This window comes from Mus pahari, chromosome 5, assembly GCF_900095145.1.
Source record: "Mus pahari chromosome 5, PAHARI_EIJ_v1.1, whole genome shotgun sequence".
NCBI lineage: Eukaryota > Metazoa > Chordata > Mammalia > Rodentia > Muridae > Mus > Mus pahari.
Window position 1 is genome coordinate 127,592,685 of NC_034594.1, and position 16,668 is coordinate 127,609,352.

Here is a 16,668-nt window from a genome sequence, read left to right on the forward strand (position 1 = left end):
GAGAAGAGAAGAGAAGAGAAGAGAAGAGAAGAGAAGAGAAGAGAAGAGAAGAGAAGAGAAGAGAAGAGAAGAGAAGAGAAGAAGAGAGGAAGGGGAGGGGAAAGAAAGGGAAGAGTGGAGGATGGAAAGGGAGGGGAAGGGAGAGGAAGGGGCAAAGGAAGGGGAGAAAAAGGGAATCGGGAGGATGGAAGAAGAAGGGGGAGAGGAGGGGACAGAGCGAAGGGGAGGGGAAAAGAAAAGGAAGGGAAGGGAAGGGAAGAGAAGAGGAAGGGAGGGGAGTGGGGGAGAGAGGACAGAAGGGGAGAGGGTATTAGCCAACCTAATTAAGTGTGGAAATACCATAAAGAAACCTGTTACTTTGTGTGCTAATTTAAAACCTAAGTTTAGGGGCTGGAAAGATTGTTCATTCTGTAACATGCTTGCTGTGGGAGCATGAGAACTGGAGTTTGATACCCAGACCCGTGTAAAAGTGGGGTGTGGCATCATGAGTCCATCATGTCAGCTCTGGGGAGGAAGAAAGAAAACCCCTATCTTGTTGGCCACCCAGTCTAACTAAATGGGTGAGCTCTGTGTATAGTGAGACACCCTGTCTCAAAACAAAGGTAGGAGGCAACTGAGGAAGACACCCAGTGTCAACATCTGACTCCATATACATGTCTGCACATGCACCAGCTCGTGCACTCAAAAATAAGTTAATTTAATCTAAAAAAATCAATTGGGGGAGGAAATTAGATTTAGGCACATGGTGCTAGTGAGGTAGCTAGCTGGGCCTGAGGGCTTTCAGTCACTAAATGTTCTCAAGAAAACATTTGGAGTTCAGTGAAAGTATGACTCAGGCTCTCTGGGACTGAGTCCTCAAGGGCTTAGCAGGGGCTCCCCACCTCCCTAATGCTGTGACCCTTTAATACCGTTCCTTGTGTTGTGGTGCCTCCCAACCATAAAATGGTTACTACTTTGTAACTGTCATTTTGCTATTGTTAGAAATAGTGGTGTAAATATCTGTGTTTTCTGATGGGCTTAGGCAACCAAAGGGGTCACAGCCCACAGGTTGAGAAGCACTGGCTTAGAGGCTATGCAGGGTGACTACAGTCATGGCCTCTGTGTACTCAGGCAGTATACCATAAGTATGTTCATTCTCCTGAGAGCAGGGTGAAGACCCACCCCCCCCCTTACTAATCAGAACTCTCAACTTGCTACTTTAAAAAAAAAAAATGAAACAGGTAGGTTACTCCACAAACTGAATTTGCCCTGCACATTTTCGCTGCCTTCGTAAAGGGCCATTTTTACTCTACCCCCTACCTCCTTTCTCTCTACCTAGCTCAATTGCTTTGGAGAAAGCCAGATCTTTATCTACCACTGTTAGCACCGAAGTGGCTAAGCTCCTGAAAGCACTCTGTGCTGCTCACTGGTGTCTCCTGTGTGACTTCATTGCCACTCACACCAAGGGGTTCTTCCATGCTGCACAGAACCCATGCCATTTTCCTGCCCCCGTTTACCACTCCGACATTTAGAAAGCTGACTTCTATCTTCTCTGCAAACCTCCAACATTTCCCTCCTCCCTCCTCCCTCCTCCCTCCTCCCTCCCTCAGCTGATGATCTCCTTTCCTACTTCCCCAAGAACAAAAGAAGGAATTGGAAGAGAACTTGTATAGTCTTCGAGCACTTCATCTGCCACTGAGCCAGTCCTTCTCATTTAACCTCTTCACAGTCCCTTGACTGTTCCTGCCTTAAGATGGCTCATTTCCCACCAGCATCCTATTTGACCCACTAGAAGCATTTGACTCAAATGAGCAAAGCATTTTTGAAAGAGAAAATACGAATATGAGTAAAAGATGTAACGAATAAATCTCCAAGAAACTTAGCAAGGTAATACAGAAGACAGTCTGCTTTACGTGATGTTGACACATCAGGGGGATGTGTTTCTAAGAACTGACTTTCTTCTCCTCTCCTTCCTTCTCCTCAAAGCACCCTATTCCATTGGCCTTGGGACACCCACTTTCTTACCAGTCCTTCTCAGTCACTTAATGCTGGTGACTTTGGGGACTTTCTCTCCAACACTTTACCTTTGGGACTCAGGCCTAGAATCTCCCCTGGCCTCCATTCTATAGTCACTTCCTTTATGGTCTCATGACTTCAACGGCCATCCATACACTGAAAGTATCCCAAAGGATATTTCCTGAATAAGCTTCCACTCCAAAGCCATTTATTCAACGTCATGACATTACTACCACATCAAATAAGCATGGAAAGTTTAACTTGCCCAAACTCAATTCTTAATCTTTATTCAAACTATTAACTAACCCAAGTGATAACTCCAGTGTTCTGCTTTCTCTCATTCTCTAGCCAACCACACACCCAGAACCAGCCACCATTTACCTCTTACAGTGTTGCCTCCCTGGGTGGAGTTCCTGTCATGCTGCCTTAGACCATTTCACTGACATCCTAACTTGTCTTCCTACTTCCAGCCTTGCTCCTTTAGAGTCTGTTCTTAGCAAAGACTCTGGATCTTTAGATGCAACCTAGGCCATGTCACTTCTGTTCTCTACCCCTGCCCCATTGCTTTTCATCCCACTAATGTGAAAAAAGTGGACAATGGTCACCAGGTCCATGTGATCCGCGTCCTCCTCCCTGGCTTTGCCTATCACTCACTGTACTCCAATATGCTAGCCTCTGTGCTACTCTGTAAGTGTAACTGGCACATCTCCAGGTCCTTGCAATGCTATCCCAGATGTGTGGGAAATAGAAAACCACGAAAGAAAACCACTTAGCTCATTCCTTTACCAGCTTCAAGTCTGCTCAGATGCCATCTTCTGGAATGATCCTGCTGAGAGCTTCATTTAAAAGTGAAGACACCTTTACTAGTTCTCCACTTAAAGTTTTCTCCACAACATCTATCTCTATCTGACATATTCCACGTTTGCTATCTATTCCAAACTTATGTCCTTAAGATGGAAATTCCAAAAATGTAGGGGCTCTGCTATATCCCCAACATCTATAATAGTCTTGGCATATAACAAATACTAAATAAATTAATAAGTTAATGTGTCTATAAATATCTAAGAGAGTAGACAGAAGAGAAAAACACATTTGCTGTGAGTTCTAGAAAAAAATATCTCCTAATCTCTTATCCCTCCTTGGAGAACTTGAAAAAATATGAGCTTCCAGGTACTTGGGAGTAATGAAGGGGAAGTTATATCTCCTTGCTAAGCACGCCTTACCTTGTAAACTTCATAGGAAAGGGGACAGACTTGCCTGCAAGATCCACTTATCAATCTCTCCATTAATCAGATGAGTCACAGGTGAACACACACAGGTATCAGAATTCAGGCTTCACCTGGATGACGGGCTCTTACACAGAAACAGAGAGGTAGAGATGGCAGATGGGAGGTGTGAAGAAAAACTGTCAATTCCAGAGCAAGAGTGAGACTAGCTAGAAGTGCTCCCAGATGTTAGCGAGCTGATCCTAGGTCAGCTGCTAGATCAGATGGGGTACCTCATTATTCTAGCTCTGTGAGAAGATCAGGACTCCTGCCACTCATCTGTCAAACGAGCTTTGACAGATGTCCTCCTATCATCAAAGCATGTGGGAGGAAGCAATACAGGATGGATGACTGAAGCAAAGATTAGACACGTTCCCTAGTCTCTCATCCTTCAACCTGTGGTGTCTTCTGTAGATACCACAACAGAATTACTTCAGAAAGACAATGGCTTTTTTTTTTTCTTTACTAGTCCTGGGATACAGTGGGATTCTTTCAACATGCTTGTATATCACACACCTGAGCAAAATCTCAATGAGGCAGATAGTAAACACATGTTAATGAATTTAACTAGCATTAACTGTATAGCTAGAAGGCAGGATAAAAAGAGAGCCACCAACATAAACCAAAGGCTTTCTGAGCAGTGGAGGTGGCTCTCCGGAAGCACCCAGACTCTAAGTTGCCTCTTTTGCCAAAAGCCTTCAAAGACATCTTCCACCACAGTGGCTGGGAACACTCCATGCAGAGACAGGCAAACTATACATCTGGGAAAGCAGCATGGCTCTAGGAATTTTCACATCCACATCTGCATCAATAACAAATGAGAAAAGAAATAACGCCAGCTACAGACATGTAAAACAGGCAGGCAGACAGAAAATCTGGACATTAATAGCAGAGACCCAAATAACTGCAGATAGGGACCTGGGAAGCTTGGCAATCAGAATATTAGTTCTAAAAACATGAAAACAGATAATAAAATCAGCAGACAGCATAAAACAAAAATAACAAAAGTGAGGGGAAACGCAGGTCAGAATCAGGAAAGAGTTGATTCTCTTGGTTATATCTAGTCCTCATGGAAGAGGATTAAAGGTTTAGTACTCAAGCCAAAGAGACATTTGCTAAGTGAACTGTACTGTTCAAGGGAAAGGACTTGCTGCCATGAAAAGGAACACCTATCAGGTTTGGGGTAAATAAAATTAATTAAATTACTAAGTGCCAGGGAGACTTTGTGAGTTGAGGAGACCTTTGGGAGCTGTAGTCCAAACAGGTAGAAGCAGGCAGCAGAATTGAACTGTTTTGTATTCTTTCTACCACAGGAGGAAGGGAAGCCAAGAATACAGCTGGAATTTGACCAAGCAGAATTGAAATTTTGGTAGAGACTAAAGTAAGCCTGAGGAAAGTCCATGTAGCCCTGACAATGGAACCCTGACTAATTAATTCCCTTGCAGTATAAAAAGATGAGAGAAGCCAAACACAAATGAATGTAAGAGTACTCAATGGCAGAGTGATGTAAGTCACCAAGGACACCTATAAAGACTCTGTACAGCAAAATGGGAACAAAGACTCTTGCGTTTGTCCTGATTGGGTTTAACCATCATCTTGACACTGCCCAGAGTCATCTGAGATGGAAATCTCAAGTGAAGGATTGCTCAGATCAGGTTAGCCTGCAGGCATGTCTGTGGAGTGGTGCCTTGATTATTAATTACTGTATAAGTGCCAAGTCCACAATGGGCAGCACCATTCCCTGGGAGGTGGGTTCTCTGCTATATAAGAAAGCTACCCAAGCATAAGTCTGTAGGCAAGCCAGCAAGTAGCTTCTACTTCAGGTTCCTGCTTGAGTTTACTTACTGTCCCAACCTTTCTCAATAATGCACTGTGACCTAGAAGTACGAGGCAAATAAATCCTTTCCCTATGTGACATGAGTTTTCTCATGATGTTTGTCACAGCAATAGAGAGAAAACTAGGATAACATTTTAGAAAAAAATGGTTAAAATGAACCTTCATGCCTGAGAGCTTCTTCTTTTTTTTTTTTTTTTTTTTTTTTTTTTTTGGTGTATGTAACACCTATAACCAAGAGTCTCTTTTCTAGTCTGAGTGCCCAATTAGTCTTGTATACTTCTTGTATCATTAAAAAGAAGGGACAATGGAATGGCAGAGAGTAGATCTCTTCTTTTCATGCTCTGCCTGATGAAACATATCAGTTAGATGAACTGGACCATCACAGAGAAAGAAGTGGCAGAAGACATAATGGCTCTTCTTGGTTGTCAACTTGGCTACACATGGAATTAACTAAATCTCAAGCAGCTGGGTACATTTGTAGGGTATTTTTATTAACTAAATCATCTGATGCAGAAAGAGCGACCTTTAATCCAGATGTTTTGAGGTAGGAAGATCTATACCTTCTGGGGGCAGATTATATAAAAGACATAGAAGAAGAAAGGTTTTGCTCTTTGCCTGCTTGCCCAAGCTCTTGTTGGCAAGTCCATCCCTTCACTGACATTAAAGCCTACTTCTTTGTCATTTCAGAGTATACCGACAACCAGCTGAGACATTCAGCCTGGTGGACTAAACAACTATTGGATTCTTGCACTTTCCATGGGTAAACAGCCATTGTTGGATTAGCTGGACCACAGCCATTGTTGGATTAGCCTGTAAGCCATTCTAATAAACTCCTTTATAAATATTCATCCCATCAGTTCTAATCAAAACCCTGACTAATACAGAAGGTAAATCTACATCTTAATGTCTGTGTTTTACTGGAGGTGGTAATACCTGTGTAAAATATCCAGATACACATACTTGTGCTCATATTAAGTTGATTTGTTGTTCATAGTTAAGTCTATACTTTATAAATATCATGTTTGTGCATATACATTTTGTCATCACAGAGTCTAAGCTTAAATCACATGAAAGAGAAATATTGATGGAGGAAGAGGATCAAAACACTCACAAAATAAGCAAAAATAAGATCCACAAATTACCTCTCTGAACTTATAGGCTCATTAACGACTGCTAGGGAGGGGACACTGTCTAGCCCACCAGGCTGTCTATAAGTTGGCCAGGGAGCTTCAAGTATGTAGCATCCATGCTGTAGTGTGATTTTCAGAGGCATAGCTGCCTTGAGTAACCCATGCTCTTAAGCAACTCCGCACTCGCGCACCTCCCAGAATAATCCACAATAAACCCCAAGAACATCACTGGTTTTCCAAGATTTAAAAAACAAACAAAATAAAACCCCAAACAAACTCTAGGTGCTTATCTGCATGTAGCCCTGACAATGGAGCTGTCAGGGAGAATAAACAGACAGAAAAGATTGGCAGGTGTGTTTGTCTACGCCATTCCCACTGTTATTTTCTCCCCTTTCCCCAACCCCCTTTTCTTTCAAAGATGAATAGTTAAATTTCAACAAATAGAAAGCCTTTATGATATGATTTTACCATAGCCAGCCCTATTTCCAGTGGTCCAAAGTGTCAGTCTTATGGAGCACATCTCTGCAGTGACAGGAGGCTTCAGTCAGCAAGGTGTGCCCAGGTCCTCTACACAGCCCCAATTGGGTCTTGCTTCAATTAGGTCTTTGCCCAACTGAGACCAGTTTTGATGGCTCTCTAAAAAAAAATATAGACTTTGTCTTTGGTCCACTCACTGAAAATTGAGTGCCATTTTTATTTGATTTCTCCTGAATCAAGAGGCAACTATCCACCTCAGTATGACTGTCACCTCTGCCAGTGATGCCTAGCCCCATGCCCCATGCCACTGCTTTTTTTTTTTTTTCAGAATACACAAGAGTTCTTTCTGCCTGTTTGTAGCCAGATATTTTGGAGGAATCAACTTTTTTGCTCAGCCAGTTCCCCTATGCCTGGATCAACCATGAAGGCCAGCAGGAGGCTTCTGTTCAATGACTAACAGGTTGGACTTCAGAGAGAGGTGTGAGCCTGTGGCCCTAGGAACTGCTGTGATGAAAGGTTTCAGAGGATCTGTCATTGACCTCTTTCCCTCCCTGCTTGCTTCATGGAGCAAAACTACAGGAAAGAGCTAGATCACTGCTGCTTTGTGTAGGCTCTATTGTTACAACTGACAGATAACGGGAGAGATGGGAATTTAAAGAGAGAATCATGCCAGCAGGGATCGAGCCCCTTCCCCACCCCAACTGCCATCTTTCTAGTGTTTCTGCATAGGGCTTGATACAGAACATCTACAAAGTCAATAGTTATAGAAATAAGTAATGATGTACAAATGGACCAGGGCAGGGGTGATGAGCAGCTCATCTGCTTCACTCTGACGCTTCTCAGTCCCAGCTGATCCCTGGTCAGAGGTATGGCAGATCGCACTTATATCCTCAAATGCGACACTTCTCCTTGTAGGCTTTCCATGCATTTATCACATTACTTAGGTGAGTCTACACATCTAATTGAAGTTCATCACTTTCAAAGCCCCACAAGTGACACCAGCCACTGCAGGGCCAGCACTATAATTTCCTAAGGTTCCTTCCTGGCTAGTCTTGGTGACATTGCCTCAGGACAACCTTGACATCTTAGATGGGAAGTGATTATGCTCTCACCACGCTTGCCTCCTCCTCCATGCTGCCTCCCATAGCTAATAAGAATTCCAGAGTGTCACCAGGGGGTTCTGAATCACAGTACCAGGGCTTGCTGAGCATCGAGTGGTGTGGAAAACCTCTATCCTACCCTCTGGAATGTTAGCACAACAGCCTGTAACTCTTGCCTGCTAAATTTCTCAGTTCCACCTTACTTATCCTGTTCAGGAATAGATCCAGACTAGTTTAGTCATTTCCTGGCATCTGTAGAACATAGGTGTCCGGACCTTCCATGGATTCCCAAATCTGAGGTTTCTCAACTCCTATATATGGCACAGTATTTGCATATAACTGTATCCAACTTCCCATTGCTTTAAATCACCTATCTGATACTTAAAATGCCCAATACGATGCAAATGCTATAGAAGTAGTTGTCCTGTAAAGTCAGGACATAGTGACAAAGATAAAATTGACTATAGACATTTGGTATAGCAATATCCTAACAAGCTGTAGAATATTTTGCAACCACAACTGGTAGCAGTCATAAATTGGGACCTAAGGGGGCTGACTGCAATGCTCAGTCAGTTGCTAAGTACCTACACATATAGGCTTCCTATAATCCTCATTCTCTGGGCATTGGGTTTGGTTGAATCTCTTCCTAAGATATGGATTTTCCTTTCCCTTATCCTCTCAAAGGCTGCTTTCTATGTAAGTCACACTGCACTTACTTAATTAGCTTTGTATATATGTGATGAGAGAGAGAGAGAGAGAGAGAGAACAGAAGAAAAGGGTGGGCATCTTGAGTTAAAGCCAGGTAAAGGGAGTGTGCATAAGTCGGATCATGACTCCCAATGACTGAAGGCAAAGGCACAGAGGCCACACTCCTTCCCAAGCATCTTCCCCAGTTGCTCTGCTCACTCTGCCCCCTCACATCCCACACACATCCCAGTGCTCATGGTTGAACTTGGACTCTACACCATGCCTTGGGAGACTTATGACAACCAGCCTCTGGACGGCAGAGGAGACATCACGGTCACTTTGTCTAACCTCCTGTCTCCGTGCTGGAATCTCCAGCATCCCTGTCAGGTGGCTGGCCAGCTTTGTCTCATATTCCAACTCAGACTTGCCTGACCACATGGATCACCACGTGTTCCATTGAAAGCACAGCTCACCAATTATACACAGCTACCCAAAGTCAGAATCTCCAGGGCAGGAGCCTAGGAACTTGGATTTCCAGAGAAGCATTTTAATGAGTCTCACAATTAACCATGCTTTCTCTGGGCATGTAACGCAGTAGTTCTTGACAGTGGCTGCATATTAAAATCAGCTAGGAAGCTTTAAAAAATGTCAATGACAGGCCTTTACCTCTAGACATTCCTACTTAATTGGCCTGGAGTGAAGCCCAGGCAGTATAATTTTTAAAGCTCCCAGCTGACTCTAATGGGCTACTGGGGTTGAAAACCACTATAACAGCTTTCCAATCTGATGGTGAGCCCTTTGGGGACAGTAACTGAGACCTTTACACCTATTGGAACACCTCACTGTTCCCCATTACCTTGTGGATCCAAAACTTTCCACAACAAGGCAATCTGATTTAACTTGTTCATTCACCCATTGACAGAATGACAGAATACAATCTACCAATTGCAATAAGACAGTTACATATTTCCACTCAGTAAAAATCCGAACGGGGTGGGAGGGTGGGAGAGTGACCTGCTAGGCTCTTCTAAGTTCTAAAGTTGAATCCAGACAATCCCAACTTTCCCCCAGCCTTTCCTGTTCCAGAGGAACCAAAACGACACCAGAATTCCACCCCATTCCCCACACCACATCCATCAGCTCACTCACATTGTACAGCACAGTGGTCCACCCTTCCATAGTGATGCATTGGAAGACAGTCAGCACGGCAAAAAGGATGTTGTCAAACTGGGTGATCCCGTCATTGGGGCCGATCCAGTCCTTACATTCATAACCAGCCGGGCAGCCCTGAACACCACACGGGTGAGGAGGATCGAATCCCTCTAGAATACCTGCAGGTATATTTGGAGAGTGGGAGACAAACCATGCGGTGCTTAGTATGAGATGGACATGATCCAAGGGAGCTATAAGTAAGCATTTCTCCTACTGTAGACAGATGTCTGTCCATCTTGCCTCAGACCCTCTCCTGCCTTGGGACCCCTCAGTTCATATCCATGTGCAACTCAAAATGCTCCTAAAGATCTCTCTATCTTCTTCAGGCCTGAAGCTCTACTTTGGCCTGCACTGCCACAGAAATTTACAGCGTCACAGAAGACGCTGAGATGATGGCAAAATCGTATTCATTTTCCAAACCCTGGGAATTGGGATGAACTGTGGTTCTCCCTGGGTTTCTCGGGGACAGCTGTAAACAACTGGCTGCTTTACTTTCTTAACTCTTTGAATTTTTAGGCATATATTTATTTTATTTTATTTTAAACTAAAGGTAAAATAAAAATCGTTTGGAGATTCTTCTCATAAAAACATGGTACTTATTTAGGGCGCTTTAACTTACTCTTTATTTCTCTTAACCTCCTCCATGACTTTCATCCTAGAGTATACTACTTAGCTTGTGATGAACAGAAAAAGATACAAATATGTGGGAACTGGGGTTTTGTGTATCCCACAGTTTCCAAGGCACAACCGACAAGCCAACCTAACAGCCCCCTCAGTTCTCTCACGAATGTGAGATGGAGAACAAAAGGGTTCTCTCTTTGTAGCCCCACCAGGACACCCATCTGATTCTGGTCTCCAGGGTCCCACTGGTCTATGAATCAAAGATACATTCTGTAGAGTATATATTCAGAACGGCTTTTGGCACGCATTCTAAAAGCCCTCCATCATGGACAAAAGATCGGAGACCACCTATTTGAGCCTCTCCAACTATATACAAGGCTACACGCTTTACAATGTAACTTTTCAGTAGCTCTATCTTTAAGCTGGTTGGACCTCCAACAGCGACAGACTAGGAAGTTTCTGACTGTAATCCTAGAGCTGAGATAGAGTCTACTTCTTCAGCAGAGCTCCAAATGCCGTGAATTTATGCTTACGACTCAAGGGAAGGAGCGCTGGGAGAAGACAAGACAGAAGATCATGGCCTACCTGAATTGTTCATGAAGCATGCTCGATGCAACTTGCCACTGTAGAACTCCAAGCCAATGATGGCGAACATGAGGATGGCAAAGAAGAGCAGAAGGCCAATCTGCAGAAGAGGCACCATGGCCTTCATGATAGACTTCAGCACAATCTGCAAGCCTAGAGAGAGAGGGGGGAGTGAGGCAGAGACCTCGTCACTGCCTCCTGACAAGGTGGGCTCAGTTACCCTCTCCTACTCTCTTATCAAAAAACAAACCACTAATCCTGAGATAAGTAACCAAGACAAGTCAAACTGAAGACTGCCATCATCTATGTCCCTTCTCCTGTGTCTCCTTCTCACCTCTCCCTGACCTACATATCACCTCCCGTTTGCTCTGTGATAACATAGAGATTCCTTTCACAGATTCAACTCATTAGGCTGTGTTTCATATTCAGTCTAAAGTCCCTGCTGCTGTACAATCCTCTACAACAGGGGCAAAGTGGACCTTTCCTATTTCTCTCTCTGATCCCGCCCTCCACCCACTGGGAGAGAAGCACAGTACTGATTAACAAACCTTAACCTCTGACAACACAGAATTTCTAACCTTAGGAAACTGAAACACTTATTGCAGCAGATAACACTACACATATGTAATGATTAAAATTATATTAGGATGCATAGGGGAAATGAATGAAAAAATACATCCAATTAGCATTTATTTCAGAGTGATACAATAGGAATGGCCTTCACTTACTTTTCCTTTATTTTCCTTTCCTGTTTTTTTTGTTATCTTCCATTATTATTTAAATATGAGAAAATGTTAAATTTAGAAGCACAGTGCTATGTCCAATTGTTGCAAGTTCAGGGGCTTCCTTCCAGGAAGAACTCTTTCTCCTCCACCTGACATTGCTTTCTACCCTGGATCCAATTGAGGATACTAGCCAATCAGAAAGAAGAAACTAGGTGCTCACTAGGTATTCCTGACACCAGCTTTAAAGGCCTCAGGACACGCACAGCCCGGAGGGTCCGAAGGTCCACGTGGGTGTTGAAGTGGGTTCCCGCAGTGGCCAGGATGCTGTGGAGAGAGACACAAAAGACTCAAGGTTATCACAGCCTGTCTGTCCCCTCCTGTTTCATGGGGAGTTTGGGCTATAGCAGCCTCGGCCTGGAAAGTACACAAAGCTAGTGCCAGCTGTATGTGGGCGCACCTGAGCCCGAGTGAATCACCAGCAGCGTTAAGTGGAATTAAATATAGCCATCTGGGTTTTACTTTGCAAAGGAAAAGTTACCATCATACTCGAGTCCTAGTCCCAGATCATGAGCCGAGCACATGGACGCCAACGTAAGACCCACACCTGAATCAAATCTGGTCCCTCACTCTCTTCTCAACCCCTTCCTTTCCTGCTACCAGACCCTTATGCTTTCTATTTCCAAGTCACAGATTCCTATTCCCTGTTCTCTGTAGGGAATTTGTCTGGATTAACTTCAGTGAAGAAGTAACTTACTCTCCTCTTCCTTGACGCTCAGAATTCTTACCAAATTAATAAATTATACTGACATTCATGACTGGGAGCTATGTCCGTGCTCATGATACATTATTAATATGTTTTCTAATCGCCTCCAAACCAGACTTTGACCTGGGCTGGCTTTCTGTGCTTTGATTTTTCCACCTTCTATAGTCACACCCATAAGCACACATGTACTCACATCTACACATCCACAAGAATACTATTAGACTGTGTATTGTAAGTGTAAAGGAGACAATGCATTGCATAGAACCTACGGACAAAGTAGATACTTGATGGGGACAAAGGTGCATACAGATTTGTAAGTGGTGAAGCAGAAAACGAAGTATTAGACAAGCAAAGTTTAAGTCCTGGCCCAAAGAACTATCCACTTGATACAAATCTCTCAAGCTCTAGGTGTTTTGTTTTGGTGTTTGTTTGTTTGTTTGTTTTGTTTGTTTGTTTGGTTGGTTGGTTTCTTTCACCTATAAACTAGGGACGTCCAATGGCCTAGTTTTAGATATAAAATTACACTGTGTTAAAGATGAAGAGTTTCCTGGGCCAGGCATGGGGATGCATGCCTATAATGACTGCATTTAATAAAGCTGAGCCAAGAGAACTGCAAGTTCAAGGCCAGAATAGGCTGCTCAGTGAGATACTATCTCAGGAAGAAAAAAAAAAAAAAAAGGTATTGGCACGTATAAAGTGCATAATTGACATTGTTTCTGACACAAAGATCAATAATATTGATTTAAAGTTTGCTAGCTTATTCTTTGTTTTGTGAGATAATACCTTTTATCCCTTACAGCCTCTCCAAGATTAGCCCCTCTGTTCAGAAGCACTGGGAAATGAGTCACCTGGAAAACTTCTAGTAACAAGAATGGCCGACTGAACTATTCTTTGGGCAACCTCTCTGAAAGATTTCAAATGTAGGCAAAGCGAACAGTAAGAAAGGCCCCACGGCTCTAGGAAACAGATGCAAGATCCACAGGTACTGAGGATGCCAATCCAAGATGACATAATCATAGAGATGGCTGTGAACACACAGCCGTGGCCCCTGACACGCTGCCTCACTGTAGCAGCACACTGCCACCATTAGCACTATTCAAGCATTTAATGCTGCACAGCTCATGTTAGGACAAAGAGAGGATGCTCACACTGGATACGGTATTGGAATGGATTGTGGAGATTGCCTTCGGCTTTAGGATTGTGTAATTTGGACTGGGGGAGATGGCCCAGTATATAAAATACTTGCACTGCCAATCCCTAGAACTCATGTTAAAGAGCCAGGCACGGTAAAGCCCACCTGTGAGACCAGCAACTATGAGATGGGAGGTAGAAAGAAGATAGATTCCTGAAAGCTCACAGCCAGCTAGCCTGTCTCAAATAGAGAGCAGAACATGCCCTAAGACCAGCACATGGAAGTTGTCTTCTGATTTCCACACAAAAGCACAGGGAAAGCATTATGCTTACACACACACACTCCACATACATAAATTAAAAAGTCTCATGTAATTCTGTGCTCATACAATCTCAAATAATAAGCAAACCACTCCTACTCTCAAAAAACACTTATCCTAGGAGAGGTTTTCAAGTGTCCTGCATCTTTCCCGATCCCAACCCCCCACCACATTTTAGCTTACAAAGTTAAAGGAGGCCACCAGGAAGGGGTTGGTGTAACTTCTAAAGAAGAAAAAGAACAAAGACAAATGTAGAAAATAGAACTGAAAAACTATAACAGAAATAGACAAAAGAGAAAAGAAAGAAGTGAAAAAGAAAGACACTTGACAGATATGCGAGGAATAGAGACTGAGGGAAAACAGGTGTATTGTTTGGCATCCCCCTTGGACAAAGGCTGGACTCAAGTCTGAGCCTCCTGTGCTGCCCAGGTGCTAGACTCTCCTTCCTGGTGTCTCACAAACATAGTGTATGGAATCTGCTCTGCTCAGAAACTAGAGTTCTGTTTCCTAGGAGACCCAGGTACTCAGATGTTCTTTCACATCACACAAAGAGCTGCTGGAAGTGAAAATTTCCTCCCCAGGCCTGGCTATGACAGGTATGCTTTGGAACATGGAGGCAGAGGCAGAAGACATTGTTAAAAGAGAGCAAGGATACACAGTGAAAATGTGGTAGGAAGACAGGAGAACAAGATGCTAAGAGACACAGTAAAAAAAAAAAAAATATATATATATATATATATATATATATATATATATATATATATATGGAGATGCAGGCAAGGAGGAAAATAAGAGATAAAAGCTAATGGAGAAGCCAGTGTCAGGGAAGTGTGAAGGGAAGTTCATATCAGGAAGGTAACATGAAAACAAAGTGAACATGAAAGACAGAGGAATGTGTTATTTATCGTAGGGGACTCACATAGCCAGCCACGTGACACGCTCACTACCCCATCATCAAGTGTACTCTTGACTGATTCCATCTCGAACTCCCAACAACCAAGCAGGATCTCATGCAGGCCATGTCAAGACTTTTGGTTCCTTAGAAATTTCTTTTTTTCTTCCAGCGCAGGAAGACCATCCACAAAGCTTTTAAAACATACATAGCCACTGGCTGTTTCTTAATTTCTATTGTTCACAAAGTCCTTGAGGGCAGGAGATATAATTCGGCTCCTCTGACCAGGTATTAAGATCAGAAGCAATGGGATTCACAGAGGGCAAAGTGAATTGAGGAACAGGGTCCTGCTCTGGGGTCCCAACAAACCCTGTTCCCATCTCCATCAATATTCTACATCAGAATCACCTATATCCTCAAGCCTAGTCTCATAGTTACTAAACAGATGCTTGATGGTTCAAACCTGATCTTTGCCGACAAAAATGAATGAATTTGCACAGATCAATAACTTATAGAGGCCACAGGTATTCTCAAACTTCCTGATGAGAAGATTAGAAAAGCAAATACTATTCAGTCATAGATCCGTTTGAGCATCTAGGAGTGCACCAGGAACCCATCCCCCAATATATAAAGACTGGTGAGGACCTTGTAATATACACTTCTCAACTATGCACCAAAGTAGGACCCCACAGGAAAGGATGTCCTCTGTAGGAATGATAGAGGGAGAGGGCAACAAGGAGAGGAAGATCTAAAGGCTAGAAGCTTCCTCCCCAGTAAAAACCAAGTGTTGATGTATATACAGCTCAGCAAAGCTCTATGAAGTCTAATGCAGGGAGCCAGGAGGAAAGAGATGAAGGAAATGGCTCTTGACCCTTAGTCCATGGAAGCAGTCACATAGAAGAATATGGACTCACGACAGAGATGTTTAGGAAGCACTGGGGTGGCAAATACAGAATATTTACCATCTGCTAGCAGCGTTTTCAAGTGTTATATGATTAAGTCATTAAAAAAATCATCTAACAACACAGTTGTCTACATTTCATTTCTGTGAGGAAGCCAGGCTTAGAAAGAGTTAAATGGTTAAAAGAAAGCCAGGTCTGTCCCCTAGTCCTGTTGTGCCCTGATGCTGTGTGACCATTGACCTAGCACTTCTCAGCAGCACTCTTCCAGTGTGTTGCCCAGAGTCCCCATGTTCTGTCTCTGCACGCATTAATGAATCTGATTCCTTTCATCCCAAGGCCATAAACCACCAAGTGAGTCGCCACTGGTCCCTTTCAGGACCAATAGAATTCTCTATGTACCTTTCTCCAGGACTAGAAGATTGCCTGCATGGCAGGTAGCGTCTGCTGCAATATTCACACACACATCACAAAATCAGAAGAAGGCCACCAAGGATAACTGCAGTCTGAGTTAATAAAAACCTAAGCTCTCGGCTGTCCCAAGAGCTGTGTGTATATATGCTTCAAGAGCAGAGGCTCTATTTTTTTCCATTGACTTTTCCCTTGTAAGCATTGAAAGGGTGGAAAGTTCTATACAGAGGTGTACTTGATTCCTCCTGTCCTCCCTAGCAGAGGGCAGATGACCAGAAATATACACAGCATGTAGTACACACAGTCCAGGCTAGTAATTGCTTCAGTCTGGCTGTTGCAGCTCAGCCTCCCCTCTAATACTTTTGCTTTCAATTGTCAGGGGCTGAGGTGATGAGTGGAGGCGGATCTGCTCCTGATGATGTGACAGAAGTCTTTCTAGTCATGGCATCTGTAGAGGGACAGAGGAGACAAGGTTGCAAGAGATGCCCTGGACAATTAGAACTTAGCCATCTCCCAGCTCAGCCATCTACAGATCTGCACTGTCCGATTCCTTTTGACCTCAGGGAATTTTCTAGCCTCTTTGTCAATCCAGGTCAATAGTCTCCTTTTACAGACATC

At 43.4% G+C, this 16,668-nt stretch overlaps 1 protein-coding gene across 8 annotated transcripts in view; it reads right to left on the reverse strand.

Moving 5' to 3' along the window:
• Cacna1e (calcium voltage-gated channel subunit alpha1 E) overlaps window positions 1-16,668 on the reverse strand; it is a 478,307-nt gene that overhangs the window by 227,452 nt on the left and 234,187 nt on the right. For all 8 annotated transcript variants that reach the window (XM_029539216.1, XM_029539219.1, XM_029539215.1 and 5 more), the window contains 3 exons: window positions 11,855-11,958; window positions 10,910-11,062; window positions 9,641-9,822 (listed from right to left, as the gene is read on the reverse strand). In XM_029539216.1, coding sequence (XP_029395076.1) covers window positions 9,641-9,822; window positions 10,910-11,062; window positions 11,855-11,958 — 439 coding nt within the window. The remainder of the gene's footprint in view (window positions 1-9,640; window positions 9,823-10,909; window positions 11,063-11,854; window positions 11,959-16,668) is intronic.